The sequence below is a fragment of the Odontesthes bonariensis genome, chromosome 1 (genome assembly GCF_027942865.1).
Source record: "Odontesthes bonariensis isolate fOdoBon6 chromosome 1, fOdoBon6.hap1, whole genome shotgun sequence".
Taxonomy (NCBI): domain Eukaryota; kingdom Metazoa; phylum Chordata; class Actinopteri; order Atheriniformes; family Atherinopsidae; genus Odontesthes; species Odontesthes bonariensis.
Genome location: NC_134506.1, coordinates 4,414,315 through 4,437,276, shown reverse-complemented (window position 1 = coordinate 4,437,276; position 22,962 = coordinate 4,414,315). Strand labels below are relative to the sequence as shown.

Here is a 22,962-nt window from a genome sequence, read left to right as displayed (position 1 = left end):
TGAATCAACTCCCTCTGACTGTTTAAATGTTCACGTTCCTGGAACCACAGGCAGAGGAGGAGGAGTGGCAGCTATTTTCAGATCAGGGTTACTCATCAGTCCCAGACCCAAGATTAGTTTGAGCTCTTTTGAATCTCTGATTCTCAGTTTTTCCCACGCAAAGTGGAAATCACAGAAACCTCTTGTGTTTGTTGTTGTGTATCGTCCACCTGGCCCTTATTCTGAGTTTCTGTCTGAATTCTCAGAGTTTTTATCCCAGTTAGTGCTGAGTACAGATAAAGTCATTGTAGTGGGTGACTTTAATATTCATGTAGATGTTGAAAATGACAGCCTGAATATGAACTTTAATTCTATATTGGACTCTATTGGATTTTCTCAGAGTGTTCACGGACCGACTCACTGCCTTAATCACACCCTTGATCTTGTGCTGACTTATGGCATTGAGAGTGAACAGTTAACAGTGTTCGCTCATAACCCTGTCTTATCTGACCATTTTCTGATAACCTTTGAGTTTACATTACTTGACTATACAGTTTCTGAGAAGAAATGTACATATAGAAGGTGTCTATCAGAGGATGCTGTAAACAGATTTAAAGAATTAATTCCATCATCCTTTTCTTCACTGCCATGTGCAGATATGACAGAAGACGACGACCTAAACTTTACTCCAGCAACACTTGACTCTCTTGTTGACAGCACTATAGTTTCAATGCGTACAGCACTGGACAATGTTGCCCCTCTGAAAAGGAAGGTAATCAGTCAGAAGAGGTTGGCTCCTTGGTATAATTCACAGCTGCGTGCTTTAAAGCAGACTGCAAGAAAGCTGGAGAGACAGTGGCGTTCCTCTAATTTAGAAGAGTCTCAGTTAGTCTGGAAAGATAGTTTAACAATGTATAAGAAAGCCCTTCGTAAAGCTAGAACTGCTTATTATTCATCATTGATAGAAGAGAATAAGAACAATCCCAGGTTTCTTTTCAGCACTGTAGCCAGTCTGACTAAGAGTCTGAGCTCTGCTGAGCCAGTTATTCCTTTAACTCTCAGCAGTGATGATTTCATGAGCTTCTTTATTAATAAAATTGTTTCTATCAGAGAGAAGATTGATGGAGTCCTTCCCACTATTATCAGTGATGTATCATCAAGTACAGCAGCTTTAGAAGTATCTTTAGAACCTGATTTGTATTTAGACGGCTTCTATCCAGTTGATCTCTCTGAACTAACAACAGCAATAGTCTCTTCTAAACCATCAACTTGTGTTTTAGAAACAATCCCAACCAGACTGTTCAAGGAGGTTTTCCCATTAATTGACACTTCCATATTGGATTTGATCAATCTGTCTTTGTTGACAGGATATGTACCTCAGACTTTTAAGGTTGCTGTAATTAAACCTTTACTTAAAAAACCTACTCTTGATTCAGAAGTGTTGGCTCATTATAGACCTATATCCAATCTCCCTTTTATGTCTAAAGTTCTTGAAAAAATAGTTGCAGCTCAGCTTTGTGATCACTTACACAGAAATAATCTGTTTGAAGAGTTTCAGTCAGGATTCAGAGTGCATCATAGCACAGAAACTGCACTGCTGAAAGTTACCAATGATCTCCTCTTAGCCTCTGATAGCGGACTTGTGTCTGTGCTTGTCCTGTTGGATCTCAGTGCTGCATTTGATACGGTTGATCACAGTATCTTATTACACAGTCTTGAACATGTTATTGGGATTAAAGGATCTGCATTAGGCTGGTTTAAGTCATATTTATCTGATAGATTTCAGTTTGTTCTTGTAAACGAAGAATCTTCCTCACACACCAGAGTAAGTCATGGAGTTCCCCAGGGTTCTGTGCTTGGACCGATTCTTTTCACTTTATACATGCTTCCATTAGGTAACATTATTAGACAGCATGGCATAAATTTCCATTGCTATGCTGATGATACTCAGCTGTACTTATCTATAAAACCAGATGAACCCAATAGGTTGGTCAGACTACAAGCATGTCTTAAAGACATAAAGACCTGGATGACTCAGAACTGTCTGCTTCTAAATTCAGACAAAACTGAAGTCGTTATCTGGACCTGAGCGTTTCAGGGAGAAATTGTCTAGCTATATAGTTACTCTAGATCAATGTTCCCTCTAAGCTGCGCGCCTGCGCAATCGCGCAGTGCTCGCACATTCTCAGCGCACGAGAAAATCTATGCAGCGCATAGAATAAAATTCACCATAAACGTATTAATTGATATCTAATACCAGGCGTAATGTTTTTCTGTACCATTTTTCAATGTAACGCAATGAGTGATAGGTGTTCAGCCAATGATACGAGTTTACTTACGCTATGCAGCCAATCATAGCATTGATAGTGCTTGCATATGTGCCCTGCCCATATGCGCCGTGCAGGTTAGCTAGCTAACTAGTGTTGCGGAGCTCGCAACCCCGCAGCGACAGCGACACATCCACTCACCAAGCCAAAGTAAAAAAGAAATGAGGTTCTTCTAGGATGGAATGGCTGTCTGAGTATGTGCAAACAGAAGAACCTTCGGTGAAACTGGCTGATATTTTTTTTCTTTTTCGAGTGAGAAAGGTCTACTCTGCAAAACATGCAGGCTGCAAGCATGACTCTCACATACACATCTCATGAACAACAAGATTTTTGTCTTTTTCTTTATTAAGTGGGCCAAATCACTTGTATTAAAAGTAAACTAATGAAAATTGCTGCTGTGATTTGATTCTTTTAATAAGCCATGTAACTTGCTATGATCCAAGGTTTTGAACAGATGTGATACTGGTGTGTGGCCACAGCGTGCACATCTGATGTTGCTCACAGTGGTTCTCAGTGTGCTCAGGGAGCTTGTGTGTTTGCCCAGACACCTGAAAAATTAGAGGGAACATTGCTCTAGATGGTATTTCCTTGGCTTCTAGTTCTACAGTTAGGAACCTTGGAGTTATTTTTGACCAGAACTTATCATTTGACTCGCATATAAAACAGGTTTCTAGGACTGCCTTCTTTCATCTTCGTAATATTGTTAAAATCAGGAACATCTTGTCTCAGAGTGATGCAGAAAAACTAATTCATGCATTTGTTACTTCAAGATTGGACTACTGTAATTCTTTATTATTGGGCTGTCCCACATATTCTCTGAAAAGCCTTCAGTTGATCCAAAATGCTGCAGCCAGAGTTCTGATGAGAACTAACAGGAGAGATCATATTTCTCCAGTTTTAGCTTCTCTTCATTGGCTCCCTGTTAAATTCAGAATAGAATTTAAGATTCTTCTCCTTACATATAAAGCTCTTAATGACCGAGCTCCATCATATCTTAAAGATCTCATTGTAAGATATTTTCCTAACAGAGCACTTCGTTCCCAAACTGCAGGTTTACTTGAGGTTCCCAGAGTTTCTAAAAGTAGAACGGGAGGCAGAGCCTTCAGTTATCAGGCCCCTCTATTGTGGAATAAGCTGCCAGTAAATGTCCGGGAAGCAGACACCCTTTCCACTTTTAAGACCAGGCTTAAAACTTTCCTTTTTTATAAAGCTTATAGTTAGGGATGGCTCAGGTGACCCTGAAACATCCCATAGTTAAGCTGCTATAGGCCTAGACTGCTGGGGGGCCTCATCTGTCACACCTTTCCTCACTTTACTCTCTTTATGTATATGTGACATTATTGTGGTCATTAACTCGTGTTTCCCTGTTCCAACAGATATCCTTTGAATATTGTTACAGTGCCCCCTCCCCCCCTCCCCCCCTTTCTGTCCTCTCAAACCCCAGCCGGTCGAGGCGGATGGCCACCCTTCCTGGTTCTGGTTCTGCCAGAGGTTTCTTCCTGTTAAAAGGGAGTCGTTTCTCTCCACAGTCGCCTCAGGCACGCTCAGGCCGGGAGATTGGACCGAAAAAGTTTTCAGTGCAATCTGTTGGTTTCCTTAGCTAGGAAATTGTTTTTGAATTGGCTCTATATGAATGAATTGCATTATTTTATGAATAATTATGATTACAATTAATTGAATTCCAATTGGCTTTAATTGGACTTTATTATCTTAGTGCCTTGAGATGACATTTGTTGTATTTGGCGCTATATAAATAAAAATGAATTGAATTTAATTGAATTAACTTTACCAAAACACTGGAAATCTGACTCAAAAGGAAATTATTCTGTCAAAGAATAACACTTGTTTACACTTCACTAGGTACATGCAGTCAAACAAAGTACACCAGGTTTCAAAATACTGGCTATTGTTGACATTAAAAAAACTGCATAGACTTTTATGTTTCAGTTTTACACGTATTTGCATGCAAAACATGAAATCCACCGTTTTTTCACTACATTTCTTGGTTGGGAAATGCATGTCCACATGTAATGTTCACATTCAAAGGCATTCCAGTAAAAAGCAAATAAGTTTTTTTTCCTTTACTGTTTACTACAGGAGGTACAGTAGAAATACTGTTTACAATATGATAGAACAGAAAACAGTTCACTTACAGTGAACAAAATATCCATGAAACACGCAAGAGCATTCTGAACAAAAAAACAACAGCAAAAAGCCCAGATAAAAAGGGGGGAACTAAAAAAAAAAAGCACAAAATTACTGTATCTAATCTCTGCGATCTTCAGGGTTAGGCCACATGTTTTCATCAACATCGCATTTGATATTATGTCGGATCCACCCTTGGCAATCATCAACTGTGATGTCCCTGCAGCCAGCATCCATGGCTTCAAGGAGGGACATCTGGTCATGTGGCTGATGGTCATAAACCTTCCACCTCCATGCAGAAAAGAACTCCTCTATGGCGTTGAGGAAAGGTGAATAGGGTGGAAGGAAGAGACGTACCAGTCTTGGGTGGACTTCAAACCATGTAGTTATGGCTTGCGAATGATGGAAAGCCACATTGTCCCAGGTGATTACAAAGGTCCTCATGTTTTCACCCTGCTGATCCTGCTCTGGAACCAGGCGCTGGTGGAGATCATCGGGAAAGGCAAGGAGGCGCTCGGTATTGTAGGGTCCAACCTGGCATCTGTGAAGGAGTAATCCTGCATTTGCAATTGCTGCACACATGGTAATGTTTGCCCCTCTCTGACCTGGCACATCAACTGTGGCCCTTTTTCCACTTACATTTCGTCCACGTCGACGCCTTTTGGCCAGATTGAATCCTGCCTCATCTATGTATATGAATTCATGAGGGGCCTGGTTGGCCTCCAATTCCATAACTCTCTGAAACAAAGTTTATGTAAATCTCATTACTGTATACCATACTGTACTGTAACCTATTACTGTGTAGGTTACCTACTTGCAAAGTGCAAAGCTTATAGAACTGGACATTGAATTGAATATACAGTACTATACCTGGATATATTGTCGTCGTAGTGCCTTGACTCTCTCATTGTTCCCCTCAAAGGGAACAGTGTAGAGCTGCTTCATCCGCACTCTGTGTTTGGACAATGTCCGTGTAATGGTTGTGAGGCTGATGCTATCGATATTGTCAAATATCTCATGGTCCTCCACAATTCTAGTTTGAATTTCACGTAGTTTTATTGCATTATTTGTAACAACCATTTCTACAATGGCAAGCTCTTGATCATTATTGAGGAGCTTTCCTCTTCCCCCAGAGGGAGGAAGACGTTGTATTCTTTAGAGGGACAAAAAAATCAACATATGCATTACTGTATGCCCTTATTGACATGTCAAGTGGGAATAGAAACAATTAATGTAAAATGCAATACTTACCTGTTGGTTTGTTGAAAGATGCGGATAAAGGAGGCAACCGTTGACCGCCTCAAATTGGGCTGCTCTCATTCACCACCCTCTCTTAGTGTGTCAATTATTCAATTGTTTGTTTATTATCAGCTGAGATATATTGTTTTTGAACTAATACCTCTGCAGAAGCAGAGGTTTTTACACTGTATCTAAGGTTTGGAATATTGTTTTTGCTATTGTGGGATGTTGTGTGTTAACATTCGTAAATAATACAAAAACAATCCATAATTTTGTTGGGGGGTATAGCTTGTGTGTTAAGAAAATGTGTTTGACTGCATATTGTGTGGAAATGACATGAAATGTGTGAATGTTATGGCCACAAAATACTGATGCTGGGCTAATTGTGTTTAGAGTTTTGAAAATGTGACAACTGTTTGGACAGACGTTTGTTAGCGAATGAAAAAAACTGTAAAGATACACACACTTACAATGTCCTCACAACTTTTACCAGTAGATGGCAGCCTGTTATATGACTATATTTCCTTATGGTATGAGGGGAAACTCTTATTAACACCTCATATTAAACCCGTATGGATACAGTTAAAGCTTCCTTTACTGCCTGATTAGACTTTGTCATGGACAGGTAGAAGGCAAGGCAAGTTTATTTGTATAGCACAATTCAACTACAAGGTGATTCATAGTGCTTTACAGATACATTAAAACAGTAGAAATAAAAAGCATGATTTAAATTTTAAACAAAATAGAAAGAAATAAGAACAATAGATAGAATCAGATACAATCAGTAGTTAAAATGTGATTAAGTTTTGAGCTTTATTCAAACTCAGCTGAAAATAGGTGTGTCTTCAACCTGGTATTAAATACACTGAGTGTTTCAGCTGATCTGAGGCTTTCTGGGAGTTTGTTCCAGACATGTGGAGCATAGAAGCTGAATGCAGCTTCTCCTACAAAGTACTTGATGAACTATTTTGTTTTCCAGTTGTACCTGTTATTATCACCACCACCACCTGCTTCCTCTTCCCTTGTTTCATAGTCGAAATTGACCACTTTCAGAAGCCTTGCCATGAATTCTGCTTCTATTTGTTCTGATCTTACTGTACACACGGGATGAATTTTAAACAAATTGATCTGACTCTAAGATAGATATATTAAGGCGTACATGTTTTGTGTGACTTCACAGTGGCACCTCATGACAGCTGGTGAGTTAAACTTCAAATAAACAGTCCAGACTCAGCGTAGTCTACTCGTTAACGATGAATTTGTTAACTGGTAACAGTGCTCCTGCATTCTTGGCCAGGACACTTTTGGTGCCAATGTGACTTTTCCTTGTTAATAAAAAGGTGAAATTGCTAAAAGATTTATGGAGCACTCATCGAACACCAATTGTGACCAATTCTGACAAGCAACAGAAAATATCCTTCCAGACTGCAGAGCTGCCTTGTACATGATCACCATGTAAATCTTTTCAGGTTTCATGTCATTGTGCTGAAGATGTCTTTGTTACAGCAGATATTTGGACATGCGTGGTAATGAAATTAATACAAATGAATATATTAACATTGGGCCTCACAGCAAGAAGGTTCCAGGTTCAACACCCAGTTGGGGCCTTTCTGTGTGGAGTTTGCATGTTCTCCCCGTGTATGCGTGGGTTCTCTCCGGGTACTCCGGCTTCCTCCCACTGTCCAAAAAAATCATGCATGTTAGGTTGATTGGCATCTCTAAATTGTCCTTAGGAGTGAGTGTGAGCGTGCATGGTTGTTTGTCTCATATGTCTCTGTGTGGCCCTGCGATGGACTGGCGGCCTGTCCAGGGTGTACCCCGCCTCTCGCCCATTGACTGCTGGGATAGGCTCCAGCCCGCCCGCGACCCGATCGACGGATTCAGCGGTATAGATAATGGATGGATGGATGGATATTAACATTGGCTCCCTCATGTGAAGTTCTTTTACAGGGACATACAAAAGGGTGGAACATGAGTAATGCCTCTGAATTTTATTTTTTAATCCCAAATATTAAATTTGGTTTGATGGTTGCACAGTACAGGTACATCATTCCTAGAAACATCAGATAATCTGGACCGAAGAGATAATCTTAGCGTTCAGAACTGAATGAAACAATCAGGGAGGAGAGTTCTGTTCTGTATCCAGCTCGTCACAAAGAATCGCAGTGCACGAAAGAACTGGAAAAAATGATGAAAAAGCAGAGGGGAAATCTGTCTCCTTTCTCCCAGCAAAATTCAATGAAGTTTTAAATCTATTAAGAGTGCAAAAATGCTCAAATGTTTGAACACACTTTAACATATTGTAACACAGCCAAATTATCATCTTATGAAAATGTCAGTGTACACTGTGATCAACAGCTCTGTATAGCATGCATTTAAATGAAATCAGTTTTATAATCAGAACAAAAGTTTCACCTTTGACGGAACAGTGCATGCGTTTCTCTGTACAGTGATATTATTTGAGGAATGGTGTTACAAAGCTCAGGGAATTAAATACGAGTACTTTGTGAAATGTTAAAGCTGTTTGCTAAGATTTGTTTACTTGGTTACAGGCGCTGCAGTCCAGCTGATGAAATGGGTTTGCACAGCAGACTGTTGGAGTGTGGCTTGACATTTGAGAGCATGGCTTCCTTGTAATGTTGATGCGGTGGTTTCAGTCAGCGCCGTTTGTTGGCTGAAAAAAATGTAGGTCTTAGCTTGATGATGTCAGGTCAAATGATTGGGCTTTCGTGCACGATGATCGTTGCATCTCTGCAAGCAAGCTGGCCGTCCACACGCTCATTTCCAGCAGAACTGTGTGTTTAGTGGTCAGCGGTGATGTGACATGAAGCCAGGATTTCATTTGTCTTCCACAGTATGTTGAATTTGAAAATGTATATGTCACTACGGTAGTGGTAATCCCTGACCAAAATGCACTTATTTCCAGTTTGGCACAGTCTCTTCAGCAGACGGCAGTGGTGAGGCCTCCATGAGGCAGAGTGCACTGAGGTGCTGTTTAGGTCGGGGTCCAAATTTGCAATTATGTAAACAAGATAATTGGCTTTCTGTTTGTGAATGTTGGTACAGCAGAATCTCTGGACTGTGACTAAATCTGAGGTGATGTAAACCTAGCCTTTATTTTGTCAGGATTGCTGGCATATTTCTGCATCATTATCGGACATCCTGGATTACCTTTATTGAGCCCTGAAACGTTTTCCCCTGACCCAAGTTTGTTAAAATTAGTTCAAATCTTGTGACTTTCCTCCACCATCATTTCAGTCATATTATGAAGACCTTTTTTCATATGTAAACACCCCAGGTGATGTTGTAGGAATGAGAATGGGTTGGATGACTACATCATGGAGCAAGGTAAAAAAAAAGCTTTCTGCCTCGCAGTTTCTTTGCAACTAGTCAAGTGTTTACATTCATCTCTTTCCTGAAATCATTACATGGCCTTTCCTTAGCTTCTCGTACTACAGTGAGGAACTTTGGAGTTATTTTTGACCAGAACTTATCATTTGACTCGCATATAAAACAGGTTTCTAGGACTGCCTTCTTTCACCTTCGTAATATTGTTAAAATCAGGAACATCTTGTCTCAGAGTGATGCAGAAAAACTAGTCCATGCATTTGTTACTTCAGGATTGGACTACTGTAATTCTTTATTATTGGGCTGTCCCACATATTCTCTGAAAAGCCTTCAGTTGATCCAAAATGCTGCAGCCAGAGTTCTGATGAGAACTAACAGCAGAGATCATATTTCTCCAGTTTTAGCTTCTCTTCATTGGCTCCCTGTTAAATTCAGAATAAAATTTAAGATTCTTCTCCTTACATATAAAGCTCTTAATGACCGAGCTCCATCATATCTTAAAGATCTCATAGTTGGACATTTTCCCAACAGAGCACTTTGCTCTCAGAATGCAGGTTTACTTGAGGTTCCCAGAGTTTCTAAAAGTAGAATGGGAGGCAGAGCTTTCAGTTATCAGGCCCCTCTCTTGTGGAATAAGCTGCCAGTAAATGTCCGGGAAGCAGACACCATTTCCACTTTTAAGACCAGGCTTAAAACTTTCCTTTCTGATAAAGCTTATAGTTAGGGATGGCTCAGGTGATCCTGAAACATCCCATAGTTAAGCTGCTATAGGCCTAGACTGCTGGGGGGCCTCATCTGTCACACCTTTCCTCACTTTACTCTCTTTTTCCCCCGTTTAATTTCTCAAATGACATTATGTATAAGTGACATTATTGCGGTCATTAACTCGTGTTTCCCTGTTCCAACAGATATCCCTTGAATGGTGTTACAGTGTTTGTTGTCCCCTCTTTTCTGTCCTCTCAAACCCCAGCTGGTGGAGGCGGATGGCCACCCTTCCTGGTTCTGGTTCTGCCAGAGGTTTCTTCCTGTTAAAAGGGAGTCGTTTCTCTCTACAGTCGCCTCAGGCACGCTCAGGCCGGGAGATTGGACTGAAGACACGTTTCAGTGCAATCTGTTGGTTTCCTTAGCTAGGAAATTGTTTTTGAATTGGCTCTATATGAATGAATTGGACTAATTTAGAATTTAATTAATTGGATTTGATTGGATTATGATTACAATGAATTTAACTCTAATTGGCTTGAATTGGACTATATCATTGAAGTGCCTTGCATTATTTTGATTTGGTATATTTGTGATTTGGTGATTTGATATATAAAACTGAATTGAATTGAATATCACATGTAACAAAGATGATAGTTTGCTAAATGTTTTTTGCAGTATGTGTAGTTTTGTTTTTGCAGTAGAGATGATTCTGATAAAAGGCGATGTTCTGACCATGACAGCAGACAATGCTTCAAATATGAAAATGAATATAGCTTATTATAGATTTTAGAAATCTGGATTTGTAACGCACACCTGGCAGTAAAAAAAAACAGTCGTATAACACGATTAGATAAACACAACTTAAAAATGAGCATCAACTTGTGTCGCTAGTTCAAAATCCATAAAAAATACCAAATATGGTTGTGTTTTTTTGGTTCTGACAATAACAATGGCAAGTGTTTTTGTAAAACATTGTGATGCCAGAGTTAATATGACCATTGACTTTTTTTCACATAGAATGGAGGCGTAAAAACAGTGCTTTTGTGTCAAAATCTTGTGTGAGCATTAAGTCAACTTTGTTGATAGCAGCAATGTTTTTGCCACATTGTATTGGTATCCATTTTGGTAGTTGCCATGATGTCCACAGAAAACAAATAATAGCCTTATAAAGTTTTCAGCATTCTTGAATGAAAGCATTGGACTCAATATTTGAATGTCAAGCCGCCCTAAGAATTGTAAAAGTGTTTTAGAGATGAGCTCTTGATAAAGTGATGCTGTCAGTCAAATGATACAACAGCTTTGGCTGCCGCTGTGTGCACCGTGAACGCAGAGTGAGGGTTCACATCATTTCCTAAAGTCACACATCAATGACAAGCAAGTACTAAGGAAATAAAAGGGAGAAATGGCTGGGAGAAGGAGGGAGTCTTTAGAAGTGCGTTCCCTTTACAGCTTAACATCTGGAACACCACTGCCAGGCAGATGATAAGTGCCCCTTTCCCACAGAGGCAGACAAAGGAGATTTTTCTCTAACAGGAGAGAAAGAGTTTGTGCTAATGACTTGTGGAGAGTTGTGTGCACCCTTTTAACTGTAAGTTTGTGTGCCGTTATATCTGATATCTGAATGCTCTCTTAAAGCAAGTGGAAGGTGTCACAATCTAGACTTAAAAAAATAAATACAAAAAACTTTTACATCCTTGATATGAAATGATTGTGTTGTTTTGTATGTGTGACATTTGACAGCTCAGCGGCAGGAAGTGTGCTGTCAGACAGATGACGAGATGCTCAGTACAAGGATCTGATCTAATTATGATGAAGCTGTTAAATCAGCTGACTTGACAGGAGAGAAATTCTACATTTTACAGTCAAACCAACATCCAGTACCAAAGGTAGTTATTAAATGAGCTAGATTTCTTAGTCCTCTGCTTTCTCACCATGAAAACACACACACACACACACACACACACACACACACACACACACACACACACACACACACACACCTTGGCTGTAAAACCTTCTCTTTTTTTTCGATCTCTTCAAACCTGAATCTTTGAACAACAGTGCCTGAGTGTGTGTGTGTGTGTGCGGTCTACATTTGTGTGTGTAGTCAGGGATGGAGAGGCGACGTATTTGATCTGAATCCCCTCACCTATCTGTGTGTCCACTCAGACAGCAGTAAATAGCTGTTAAATCGCTTTACTTTGTAAGCGCAGTTGTTAACTTTATCTCTTCACATGCTGCTTCGCTTGAAGGTCCAGATGTTTCGCTGCGCAGGTGTGTGTTTGGTGTGCTGCGTGTACCATGGGAAGCTTTCAGACACTGGAAAAGAGGAGGCTGGACTCTAACTTTAGGCAAGTTTACAGCCTTTCACCATGCTGGCCTTGGTTTTGGCAAGCAGAAAGCTGTCATTCTGTCATTCTTTCAGGCTGTGAAGAGGCCTGTTTTAGCACAGGCTGCAGCTGAATGGAGGGACAGAAATACATATGTAAAGAAGTTATGTGGACACCTGTCCTGTCCCGGTCTGGCCAAGGCCACAGTGCAGAAGATACACAAATAATGAACTCTATAGCCAAGAGAATATAGGGAAAATATACACAGGCTGTCTAAATGTAAAGAATAAGTTTGTAATGACATCTTAGTGACTCTGTAGAAGCAGGTATTATAACTTAAAAGTGGCACCTCACCAAGATCCGACATGATGAGTTTATCAATCACGAAGAGTATCATTAACAAACTTTGGGTTGTAGAGTTTGAAAGATGTGTGTCTTTAAAAGTAGGGATGGGAATTGATAAGATTTTTACGATTCAAATCCATTTTCGATTCTGCTTAACGATTCGGTTCTTTATCGGTTCCCTTATCGATTCTCATTTGGAGAAAAAGGACAACAAACCGGTCAATTAGCATTAACTTTGTTTAGTTTAGAAGTAACACGAGTCATGACCTTACAAACCCAACAACGGTGAGGTCCACATTGGTCTATCCTGGCCTGGGTAATTTAACTCTTCCCTGCTCTGGTGAAAGGAGAAGCTGGAGGTAGAGGTGAACTGGGGGTAGTACCACCAGCCTCTGGCTCTGAGCCAGTCAGGCTCTGTCTCTCATGATTTCATCTAAATGTAATGCCTGAGAAGGCATTCATTTAACCTTAACTGTTACTAACAGCAGCTTTTACAATGAGGCAAATGGCGCTAACATGATAGGCAGTGTTTGTTAGTTACCTGCAGTGTTAGCCGAGGACATGCTAACGTTGCTAACGTTGCTGGGTTCAGATTCACCAATGTTAGCAGATCGAAAACGCGACATTCATTCACTACTTTCTTGTAACAATCTGAGCTCTCTCTCCTTCTCATTCTTAAGCTCTCTTGACCACCACAGCTCCAGTGAGCTCTGTTGAAGCTGATTGAAGCTGCATTAATGGCTGATTTTTAATGTTGTGTTTGCACACAGTAACAACTATCCCTGCTATACAATCTAGAGTTTGATTGATTTTATGAGCTATTGTGGAAATAGAGCACGAGACAGAAATATCCAGCGCTACAAAGGTTTACAAAAATATGCCTCCGACATGTTGTTGGAGGGTTGAATATCTTCAGAACTCTGTATAATGAAACACTACCGTAGCATCAAAGTACACATAATGACACCTTTTGGATGTCATGTTTTTTATTGTCAACTTTACTTAAGTTGAACTTTAGCCATGTGCACAGCACATACAGTGTTACATTTCAAGACCTGTATAAAACTACAGGACAACTCATAAAAGTAGTATATACAAAATTATCATAAGACCACAGGACTCAGATTCAAACATGGTACAGTATCATATCATCACTTTTCCTGAATGCAGACCTCCAGGCAGCAGAGTTTGAAAGGCATACAGTATATAAACATTTTACAGTTCATCAACAAAAATACAACTTGAATTCAGTCAATTTTAAGAATGATTCACTCATTAATGCACACCTTATGCTGGACCACTAAAAATATCATATCTGTAGATGTTTAAACTTTTGGGTTTTGCAACATTTAAGAAGAAATAAACTAACACTTTTTCACAGTTGAGTCGAAATCGAATGAGTTCACGGAGTAGAACTTGACAACTTTAATAATCGGGTTCTCAAATGTGTTTGTGAAATTTCCCCCTTCCTTTTTTTGCTCTCCTTTCAGGATTTTTAAAGTAGCATTAACAGAATTTCACAGCAGCATTTAGAAACAGTGTTCCTGTCATTCCTGCCATCGCCTTGCTACCAGTGACAGTTTCTACAGCAGAATAAAACTTATTTCACAATGGCCATAACATCAGATCATATTATTAACAGAAGACATTACAGAGATGGATGACTCAGAATCTGGATGCATAAAAAAAAAGCTATTTGCATGACTACATACCACCAGGTGGATGTAAATCATATTGTTTGTCATTTTGTGAACTGACCCAGTAGCAGTGGCGTTGGAGGAAATTTGGAGACTAGATTGCCACTGGGGCATAAATCCAATCAGTGAGTATATCTTTAAAATTTTAACCTTAGTCACTGAGAGTTCGCATGTCATCAGCAACAGTAACTGTGTGCATCCTTGGCAGAAAGTGTGCTACACCATTTGCAGGCTGCTGACTTAGGAACTGCTCTGCTTTTGCTTAGGCAGCAGCTGGATAACCAAATGAGCAGGTGGAATAGTCGGCTGGCCCTGGGTCAGTGGAGGCCAGGAAGGTATTCTACTGTAAACATGATGTACGTCATGCAAAGCAGTGAGACTAGGGAACAGTGAGCCCAGCTGTGAGCACCAGACTCCTCAGAATACCTGCATGTATGTACATTACTGGTGTCAAGCTGGGATGCTGGAGAAGAGATCTAAACAAGCATGCTGTAACAGAAGATGTTTTTGGAACAGCAGACAGCAACTTTGGTATTCATTTTGACAGCTTCACATGTATCTCACAGTGAGACTGCAGAGCTTGGATCAGTCTCGATATCCATGCTGGTTTGCAGGAATCAAGTCCTAAAGCCACTACAGAAACAGTTTGCATGATATTTGCTTGAGCTATTTGCAATTGAATAGCTAGTGTGTGCATGCAGCATGGTTGGCCTCTGTGCTAATGTATCATCTCTCACTGAAAGCACTCTGGCTCAACAGAGAGAACACTACAATCCCAAATGGTAGTCGGGCTGCTAACAATATATACCATCTTAAGTGGAATGTTGGGGATATCAAACCTCTTACCGAAAAGACTAAATGAGAAAACAGGAACAGAAACAGAACGGGTAGCTATCTCCCAAATCCCATTTCTAACCAGGGTTATTGTTGATGACTCATGACTTATTTATTGATTTCACCAAAGTGAGCCAATGAAAAGCACCTTGGACAAGGCCCTCAGACAACCATTTCCACCCAGCTCTGTTAATTTAAAACTGTCTCTCCCTCCCAAAAGGAATACCAGCACCTTCGGTTACTGAGAGGTTATATTTACAAAATATATAAAGAAAAATATAGGGTTACTGACCCTAGCATATAGTACAGTCCAACAGCTGTCTGTAAATATTTCTCCCATGATTATCTTTCCTAAAAGTATATCACAGGGTAAAGATAGCCGGAACGTGACAAGGCGCAACTAGGACAACATGGCCACCAGAGCTGAGCTGCAGTGAAGCACAAGGGCTCAGAGAGACAGAGGCAAATGCAAGAAAGAGGGAGTGTGGAGGAAACTGACAGTAAACCGAGCCAGGTCCGAGCAGCACCTGCTGCGGGAAATTAAAGCAAAGAAGGAGCGTTGGTTCATTAAAAAAGACGATTCACAAAAGGCAACGGGAAACGTGTCGTACCAGAACTGTGCCAAAGTTTGCATCCTGAACAGAATGTGCAAGGAAAGCACACTAAGCACAGGGCACTAATGTATAGGCTGAAAATACAAACGGAAAGAGTGCCAGGATACACACACTTAAGATGCTCAGATTGTAACACCTGAATCAGACTTAACTTGCTAGTAAAACTTGAAACTAGGTAACAACTATCCTGGCTTTGTCCATAGTTTAAAAATGAAACCTTTGAGTACTGCACTTCAGCTCACCTGCACATTACATCTAATTTTAATCCATTCAAAAACCAAAATGTAGACATATTGCAGGATGCTCTTGTAGTTGGATCCAGCAGCTTCCTCACAGGTTTGCCATATCTACCAAACAAACAGCCTTCTGAGTTTGATTGTTATGTTGTACCAGCCCAGACTCATTTAACCATGTGCAGATTGCTTCAAATGTACAAACTGGGATACTTTCCTTGAGTTTTCATAAACGTTCTTCCATTACATGGTATGGTACAGTAAAGGTTCAACTCGGCACGACTCTTCGATGCTTTGTTTGACACTACGTACAGTATCCCCTTTATTCTGAGTGGGATCAGCTGTTTATCATCATCTATGTGTGAAGCTGCAGCTACACAGACAAGACACGCTGTTTTACTGTGTGGTTCTTTATGACATTATGTTGATTAAGCTAACATTCTTTAAATCAAAACAATTTACATGTGTGCATCTGAGTAATTTTTGCACTGGAGAGGTTTGTGTCAAACTTTTAGTTAAGAAAGATCAAAGAAAAGAGAAAGAAAGATTTGCTGCACTTTCATACAACCTCTCGGAACAAGTGTGTTGGCACTGCTGTAGTGAGTTATTCAGACCCATAGGTGATGATTTTTTCTGACCAGTGCTATGCAGTATTTCTATGTCACTGTATAGTATCTGCTAGGCTCACTTGGAGCCTAAGCTGCGATAGTCCCAAAAAAAGTAGCAATTTATATCAGTTATGTGATATTACCCACAATGGAAAGTAATAACAATTTAAAAAAAAAACGCAAGCCATGTCAAATTGAACTGTACCATATCATGTAATGGAAAATCACTCAAATCTTCCACTTCAGAGGAAAATATAAAAGTTTTTAATTCACAAAATTTATCTGACAGCAATTATCTACTTTTGGCAAAGATATAGAAATATAATGAGCTAATTTGCTACAGTTCCCTCCAGTAATGTTGACAAACATTAAACAAAAAGCTTGGTCAAGTGTACAACTTGCATTCTTAGCTGCTACACAACATTTACAAATGCCCAGATCATCAATTTCCACATGACGCTAAACAACCAATCACAGAGAAGACTGTTTCTCCAACTCATCCAATCTCGCATCAACTTTGCTGCACAGGCAGAATGGCAGTATTATTCTTTCAATTTTTTTTTTAAAACAGTGGTCACTGTGGCAACAGATGACTTATAAAAGAGCAAAAGTTCACAGAATTGGGCACACTTCTATCATTGATCACATAAACATTCCAATTTGTATGTCTTATTCCTTTGTTCAAATGTCATAGTACTGTTTTAAATGATGGCAAAGATGACCGGATGAGGTCCATGATATTCTCTAGGGAGAAAATTTGGGACAATGCTTGCAAATTATTGTCCAAACTTCCTATCAGCAATGCTGTTGTGCATCAGATCTAGTTGAGCCACTTATATCTTCAGGTCCAACAGCTGCCTGACAATAAGAGACTACTTGAAAATAAGAATAGTCTTATTCGGCAGTCAAGGCTATTGCTTGTCTGTTGCATTTCAGCTCTTTGACCTTGCCTGTAAACTCCTAAATTCCCCACTTATATAATGCCAAAGAGGATTCCTCTCTCTAATGCAGGACGTATAGATCTGACTGAGATTGACGGTAGTAAAGTTCAGAGTTCACCCCCCTGGCAGAGCTATAAACAGCCACAGTGGAGGCTGTGGGGTTTCTTTGACTCTCCCCTCCTCCTCTCCTACCCATCCCTCTCTTTCTCCCTTCCTCTCTCTCTCAACAGTAAAATGATACTGTTTCAATTAGGCTCCAGTGCCACACATAACCCTTTTCAACCAACTTGAACCAGGTGCTGGTGCTGGGATGTTGCTAATTCCAAGTTAGAGCTTGTTCAGCTTTAGAAAAATCTAGGAGCTAGTTTGCTTTTCCATGTGCCATGAGCCATCACAGAGCCATGTCATTCTATCAATGTAAACGTCCATTACAAAAGGCTGGTATGCCACATGTGTTTGTGAAACCTCTCATATCTGACCGATATTCATAAGCACAAATTGTAATTCTGAATGCCACTCAGGACAGCACAAAGAGCAGCACTCAAATAACTGCCGGCAATACTGCTGCTACTCTGTTTCTGTGTTTTAAAAACAAACAAACAAACAAAACTTTCACTCTGGTTGGTCACCATAATCTGACCCCTGAGCCTTTGACGTATGAGGCTCTAAGAGCTAGAGCAGAAAAGAGGTGTTGCCTTTCTTGAAACTGTTTTCTTGTCTAACTCTTATTCTTGGTTTATGTTTCAGCATCAGATCAATGCAGAGCTTACGCGGGGAGTCTACTTAAGTGACCTGCGGGATCACTTATGCTTTGGACATGTAGCTGTGTTGCTCTGCAGTTTAGACACCCAAAGTCCTCAATCAATGGCAACTGTAAACAAGTTACTGGATGCAACTCCACTTCAATGAGTAAATGGGGACAAATAAATGAAACTTTTGTTGAAACTACTGCAACACAGAAAAGATGGATGATGTTAGAAGAGATGAGGGGATCAAGCTAAAATGAGAAAAAATCTGCAGGCAGAATGTTGTTATTGTGTTAGCAATTTGAGTAAACCTGATTCGGTTACATATTAGTTACATAGCCAGTTACATATTAGATTTTAGTTCCAAAGGGGTAAAATATGAAAACAAGCCGAGAGGACCAATCACACATCGCTTCAAAGGGTGAGCTGCCCGTCAGACTATGGGGAAGCCACACCGTAGGCTACCGTGTAGCATACAGGGTCCCAGCATAGTTTCTGTGTTGACCCAAGACTGAAGCATAGATATGACTTTAGGTTGTCAAAATGCAAAAAAAAATTGGTTCAAATTTAGGCTTTGGTGATGGGGTAACAAAAGAGCTGAAGTGTAGGGCAGTCAGTGCCACTTCTCTGAGCAATTATTTCAGTTTTTTACACTAAGACTCAATCTGGGTCTTTTCCGTTTCAAACTATTTAAAAAAAGAAAACATTAGTTCTTAACATCGTCAGTGCACTGTTGCTAATTTTCCCATCTGTGCAAAGAAAACCAACATCGAAAGACATGATTTCATTCAGTAGCAGCAAATGTCTGATAAATTAGAAAAAAAGAAAATATAAATAACGTGTTTAGCATTGCGACCCCATCCGCCACCCAACCCTCCTACAGCCCACCCACAGTGAAAAGACATCTGCTCCTATAAAAATACAAAACAGCTGTTAAACATAAATTAAAAGAAAAAACACGACTATGAACATAGCAAAAGATCAAATATGATACACTTGCATTTTAGTTGGTGTGAAAGTGCATCATGGTTTGGAGCCCCCTCCCCATCCCCCCACATTGAGGTGAAATCTATTTATGAGGCCGCTAGATTCTTGGCAAGAAATGTGTCACTGTCATGGCAGGTGACACTCGGTTTCCTCTTTTTGTTTTGCCGTTCTTACTCAGACCGATGAACATCCTCGGGTAGGCCACTGACTCGTAGGCGTTGTAGTTGTTAGCAAGGAGCTTCTCCCTGAACTTGCACTCGTTGCTGTAGTGTAACTGAAAGAAAGAAAGAAAGAAAGAAAGAAAGAAAGAAAGAAAGAAAGAAAGAAAGAAAGAAAGAAAGAAAGAAAGAAAGAAAGAAAGGAAAGAAAGAAAGAAAGATTATTTGGGAATACTAATTGTTTTGAAGGCAGAGACAAAACAAATATGCTGGGAATTTTTCAGGGGGATTTCAAGTCTGCATTGTCTGTTGTGATTTCTATCAAACAATTGCTTTATTTCTGACTGCAGGGTTATTATTGTACAGCAGCTGTTTCAGCTCTAGTTTACACAAAAAAACGATGAATGGTGTGAGTGAGGCAGGACTCAGGACACCAAGCTCTGGTTGTAATGTTTTCTCCTGGTCAGTGGAATAACTGATTGTGAGCTGGGATTCATAAGACTTCATGCAACTGAATTTTGTAATGAGCTCATGTCTTGTTATTGTGTTGTATTCTCCGTGAACCAAGGAGTGGCGACTCCTGACTCCTAAAAATTGCAAAACTTGGCAGAAGTGCACCTGGTATTGATGATCTTTCACTAGCTTTGTGTTTGCATAGTTCTCTGTAATATCTTCTTTTTGTCTATCGTCCTTGTTTATCCTGCAACATTTTGTAAACTTAATCCATACTTTCTTCAAACAAAAACAACAATGTATGTTTTGTATGTTGGTACAATTAGCCAAGTTGGTTAACTTTGGATGTGTGCTGCCATTTATTTGATTGTATTACTTCTTAATGAGGTAAATAATAAATTGACATTTATACCTTAGAGATTATGCATATGACTCCTAAAACTCACTTAGATTTGTAGAGTTTTCCAGTCATATATTTCTGTTCCAAGCCTGACACAGCTTCCCCCACATTTCAACACAACTTATTAATTAAACTTTATTTATGGAGGGGTAATAAGAAATTTTTTAAATTCATGGCATTAAAATTCATTGGCAATGAAAATCTGACCACACTAAGAAAGTGTCAACTTTTGCAGCATCTGTATACAAAGCTGAATATGATACCTTTTTGCCCTCTCTGTTTTTGTCCACATCAAATCTATGTCTGTATAAATGTGTATGTGTGCTTAGCATGAGACAATGATGTACAGTGGATCACAGTGTTTCCTGGACACTTACAGATCCATAGAGTTTTCCACGTCGGTTCATGGCCACAAAGAGACCGCTGCGGACGCCCAGCAGAGTCACCACTCCTCTCTCCACTGGAGAGATCTGCAGGAGACCTTCAGGGAAAACAAAGCACACACAATGAGAGACTCTGAAGTGATATGTGGATGGTAATGAGCATTCATTATGTTTACACACTTTACATTTGGTGTAGTATTTCAACTGTAACTCTTGTCAGTACATGGAAACCTATGAGGAGGTAATCAACACGTCAGGTGCAGGAAAAAAATGTTCAAACCAGCCTTATAATCTGGTGTAAGGTTAACTAATGTACACTGTGGAAGCACAACAAATCACAGAAAGACTTACTGATCAATCCTGCAAGACTTTGAGTATAAGTGGCACTGCTTACATTGATAGGTTATGCGAAGGTTTGAACCCGTGCTGATGCTTTGACAAGCAACAGTTTTGTCCTTTGTTCTTGCAATCCGTTTAAAAAGCATTACAATGCCTTTGAAGTACTCACAAGATTTTTTTTGTAAAGTATCTTCCTGAGTTTTAATGCCTTGTCTAAAAATAATTAGGTAAAGTATAAAAAAAACAACAAGCATGAAGTAGCCTATCTCAGAGCAACCTGTCAGTTCCACACTTGTCTTTGTGTCACTTTAGATCCACAAGTTACAGGCACGGGATGGAAAGAATTAGATCTGACAAGTTGGGTAAACAAGTTTGTAATTCTTCATGTCTGCAAACGTAAAACAGTATGTGAGTTGTCTGGCCGGGCCGCGGGGGTTAATCTGTCTTAACAGACGGGCCAATGCGCTGTGTCCTAACTTTAGGTACTGGCTGGCTCCTGGCCCGTATCACAGCGAGCTCTGGTTACGCATTAGGTGGAAAGCACAAGCAAATTTGTGATCAGAAGAACTGAAGGGGGACTCCAGATGTTGATACTGAGACGTGGAGCAATATCTGCGCAGTGTTCTCAGGGTGTGAGCAACATCTCCCTCGGGGATGTTGAACTAGTAAAAGTCTGTTTCAGATTTGAGCAGGTGGTGAAGTGTTAAAACGCTGTAAATTTAACCAGTGGCCGAAAACTTCAAGACAAAGTTGATGTAGTAATTTTGGTCTTAAAGAATACGTTTTTTTTTTTTTTTTTTAGAGATGATTATAACATAAATCATTCTATAACATTGATTAATTCTGCTTTATTCTATATCTTAATGTTATCTCAAACTAGGAAAGATGTCAAAAGTGATGAAATGTGAAAAAAAGAAGAATTGAAAGAAATCCAGCGCTTACTTTAAGTACTTAAATAAACACTTACTGTAACGATTTTCGCTGTGTACTCCCGTTATTCTACCATCCGGTAAGACTTGTATGTGAAAGCCGATCCCGACGTTGCAGTATAGGCGCCGCAACCTTTTAATGCCCAAGAGGTAGTCGCTGTCCCGGCTGATCTCATCCCGCTTCTCTCCTGGGATTCGCGCCAGGGAGCGGGAGTAGAGGGCCTCCCATCGGTCCCCAGTCCCATTCAAGCCAGGGGCGCATCCCGCCAACCCAGTAACCAGGCCCAGGACCAGGACGGTCTTCAGAGCCGACAAAGAGTCCATTCCGGGTCTGGTTCTGAAAGCAGCCTCTCGGCGTTTGCCTTTCCAGTGAAACGAGAAGAAAAAGAAGAAGCGGCGGCGCGACAGAGAGGAGCTTGTAAAAGTTGCGCTCATTCCCAGACCGACAGGCGCACTGACTTCAGCGCCGGAGCGACATTGATCTGCATGGGCGCTGAGCAGCCATGCCTCTATATTTATACCTGCCGACACATTACATCACAGCTCCACACTTAGAAGAAATCTACAAACCACACATTCAGAGACAGGCGCACCAAACAGAGCATGGAGCTTTATTGTAACCAAATAATAGCCTTCTTATCGCTGACAAAAGTCACGACTTTGTAGAAAATAAACGAATAAAGGCTTTATTATATTGGAAAATAAGTCTTTGTGTGAGGCTTTCATTATCAGCAGCAGAATATCATAATTTATGTATGGGAGGATGTAAAATAGGAAACAGCCAAGTTAACAGACCATGTTGTCGAGACAGGAGACAGATCTATATACGAACAATAACAGGAAAAAACACAGGTCCAATTCAACCAAATGAAAAAAAAAAAAAAAGAGTTCACTTAAGACTGGCAGAAGGGAAATCATATCCCAGGCTCTTTGCAGAAAACAATGGCAAGACTAAATAGACTTTGCAGCATGTTAAGTACTGTCATTGGTGGCCAAGACGTCACTCCGCTCTGTCTGTAGACGCTTATTACACTGAAGGCATTTCATGTGTATGAATGAATGAATGAATGAATGAACAAATACATACATACATACATAACAAAAGAAAGAAAGTAAGAGGTCTTACAAGTCATGTAAAAAATACATATAGGACAGAGTTTGGAAGAGCCTGATGCTGTTTTGAAAATGTGATTGCACTGCAATTATCTAAATGTAATGTTCTCCT

General features: G+C 40.1%; 1 protein-coding gene across 1 annotated transcript; it reads right to left on the bottom strand.

The window, feature by feature from the left end:
* Nucleotides 1–19,172: 19,172 nt before the first annotated feature.
* Nucleotides 19,173–22,172, bottom strand: fgf4 (fibroblast growth factor 4). Its single transcript, XM_075470057.1, has 3 exons — nt 21,776–22,172; nt 20,464–20,567; nt 19,173–19,349 (listed from the first exon to the last, which is right to left on the bottom strand). The coding sequence occupies exons 1-3, from the start codon at nt 22,170–22,172 to the stop codon at nt 19,173–19,175; spliced, it is 678 nt and encodes a 225-aa protein (XP_075326172.1).
* Between the last annotated feature and the right edge of the window lie 790 nt (nt 22,173–22,962).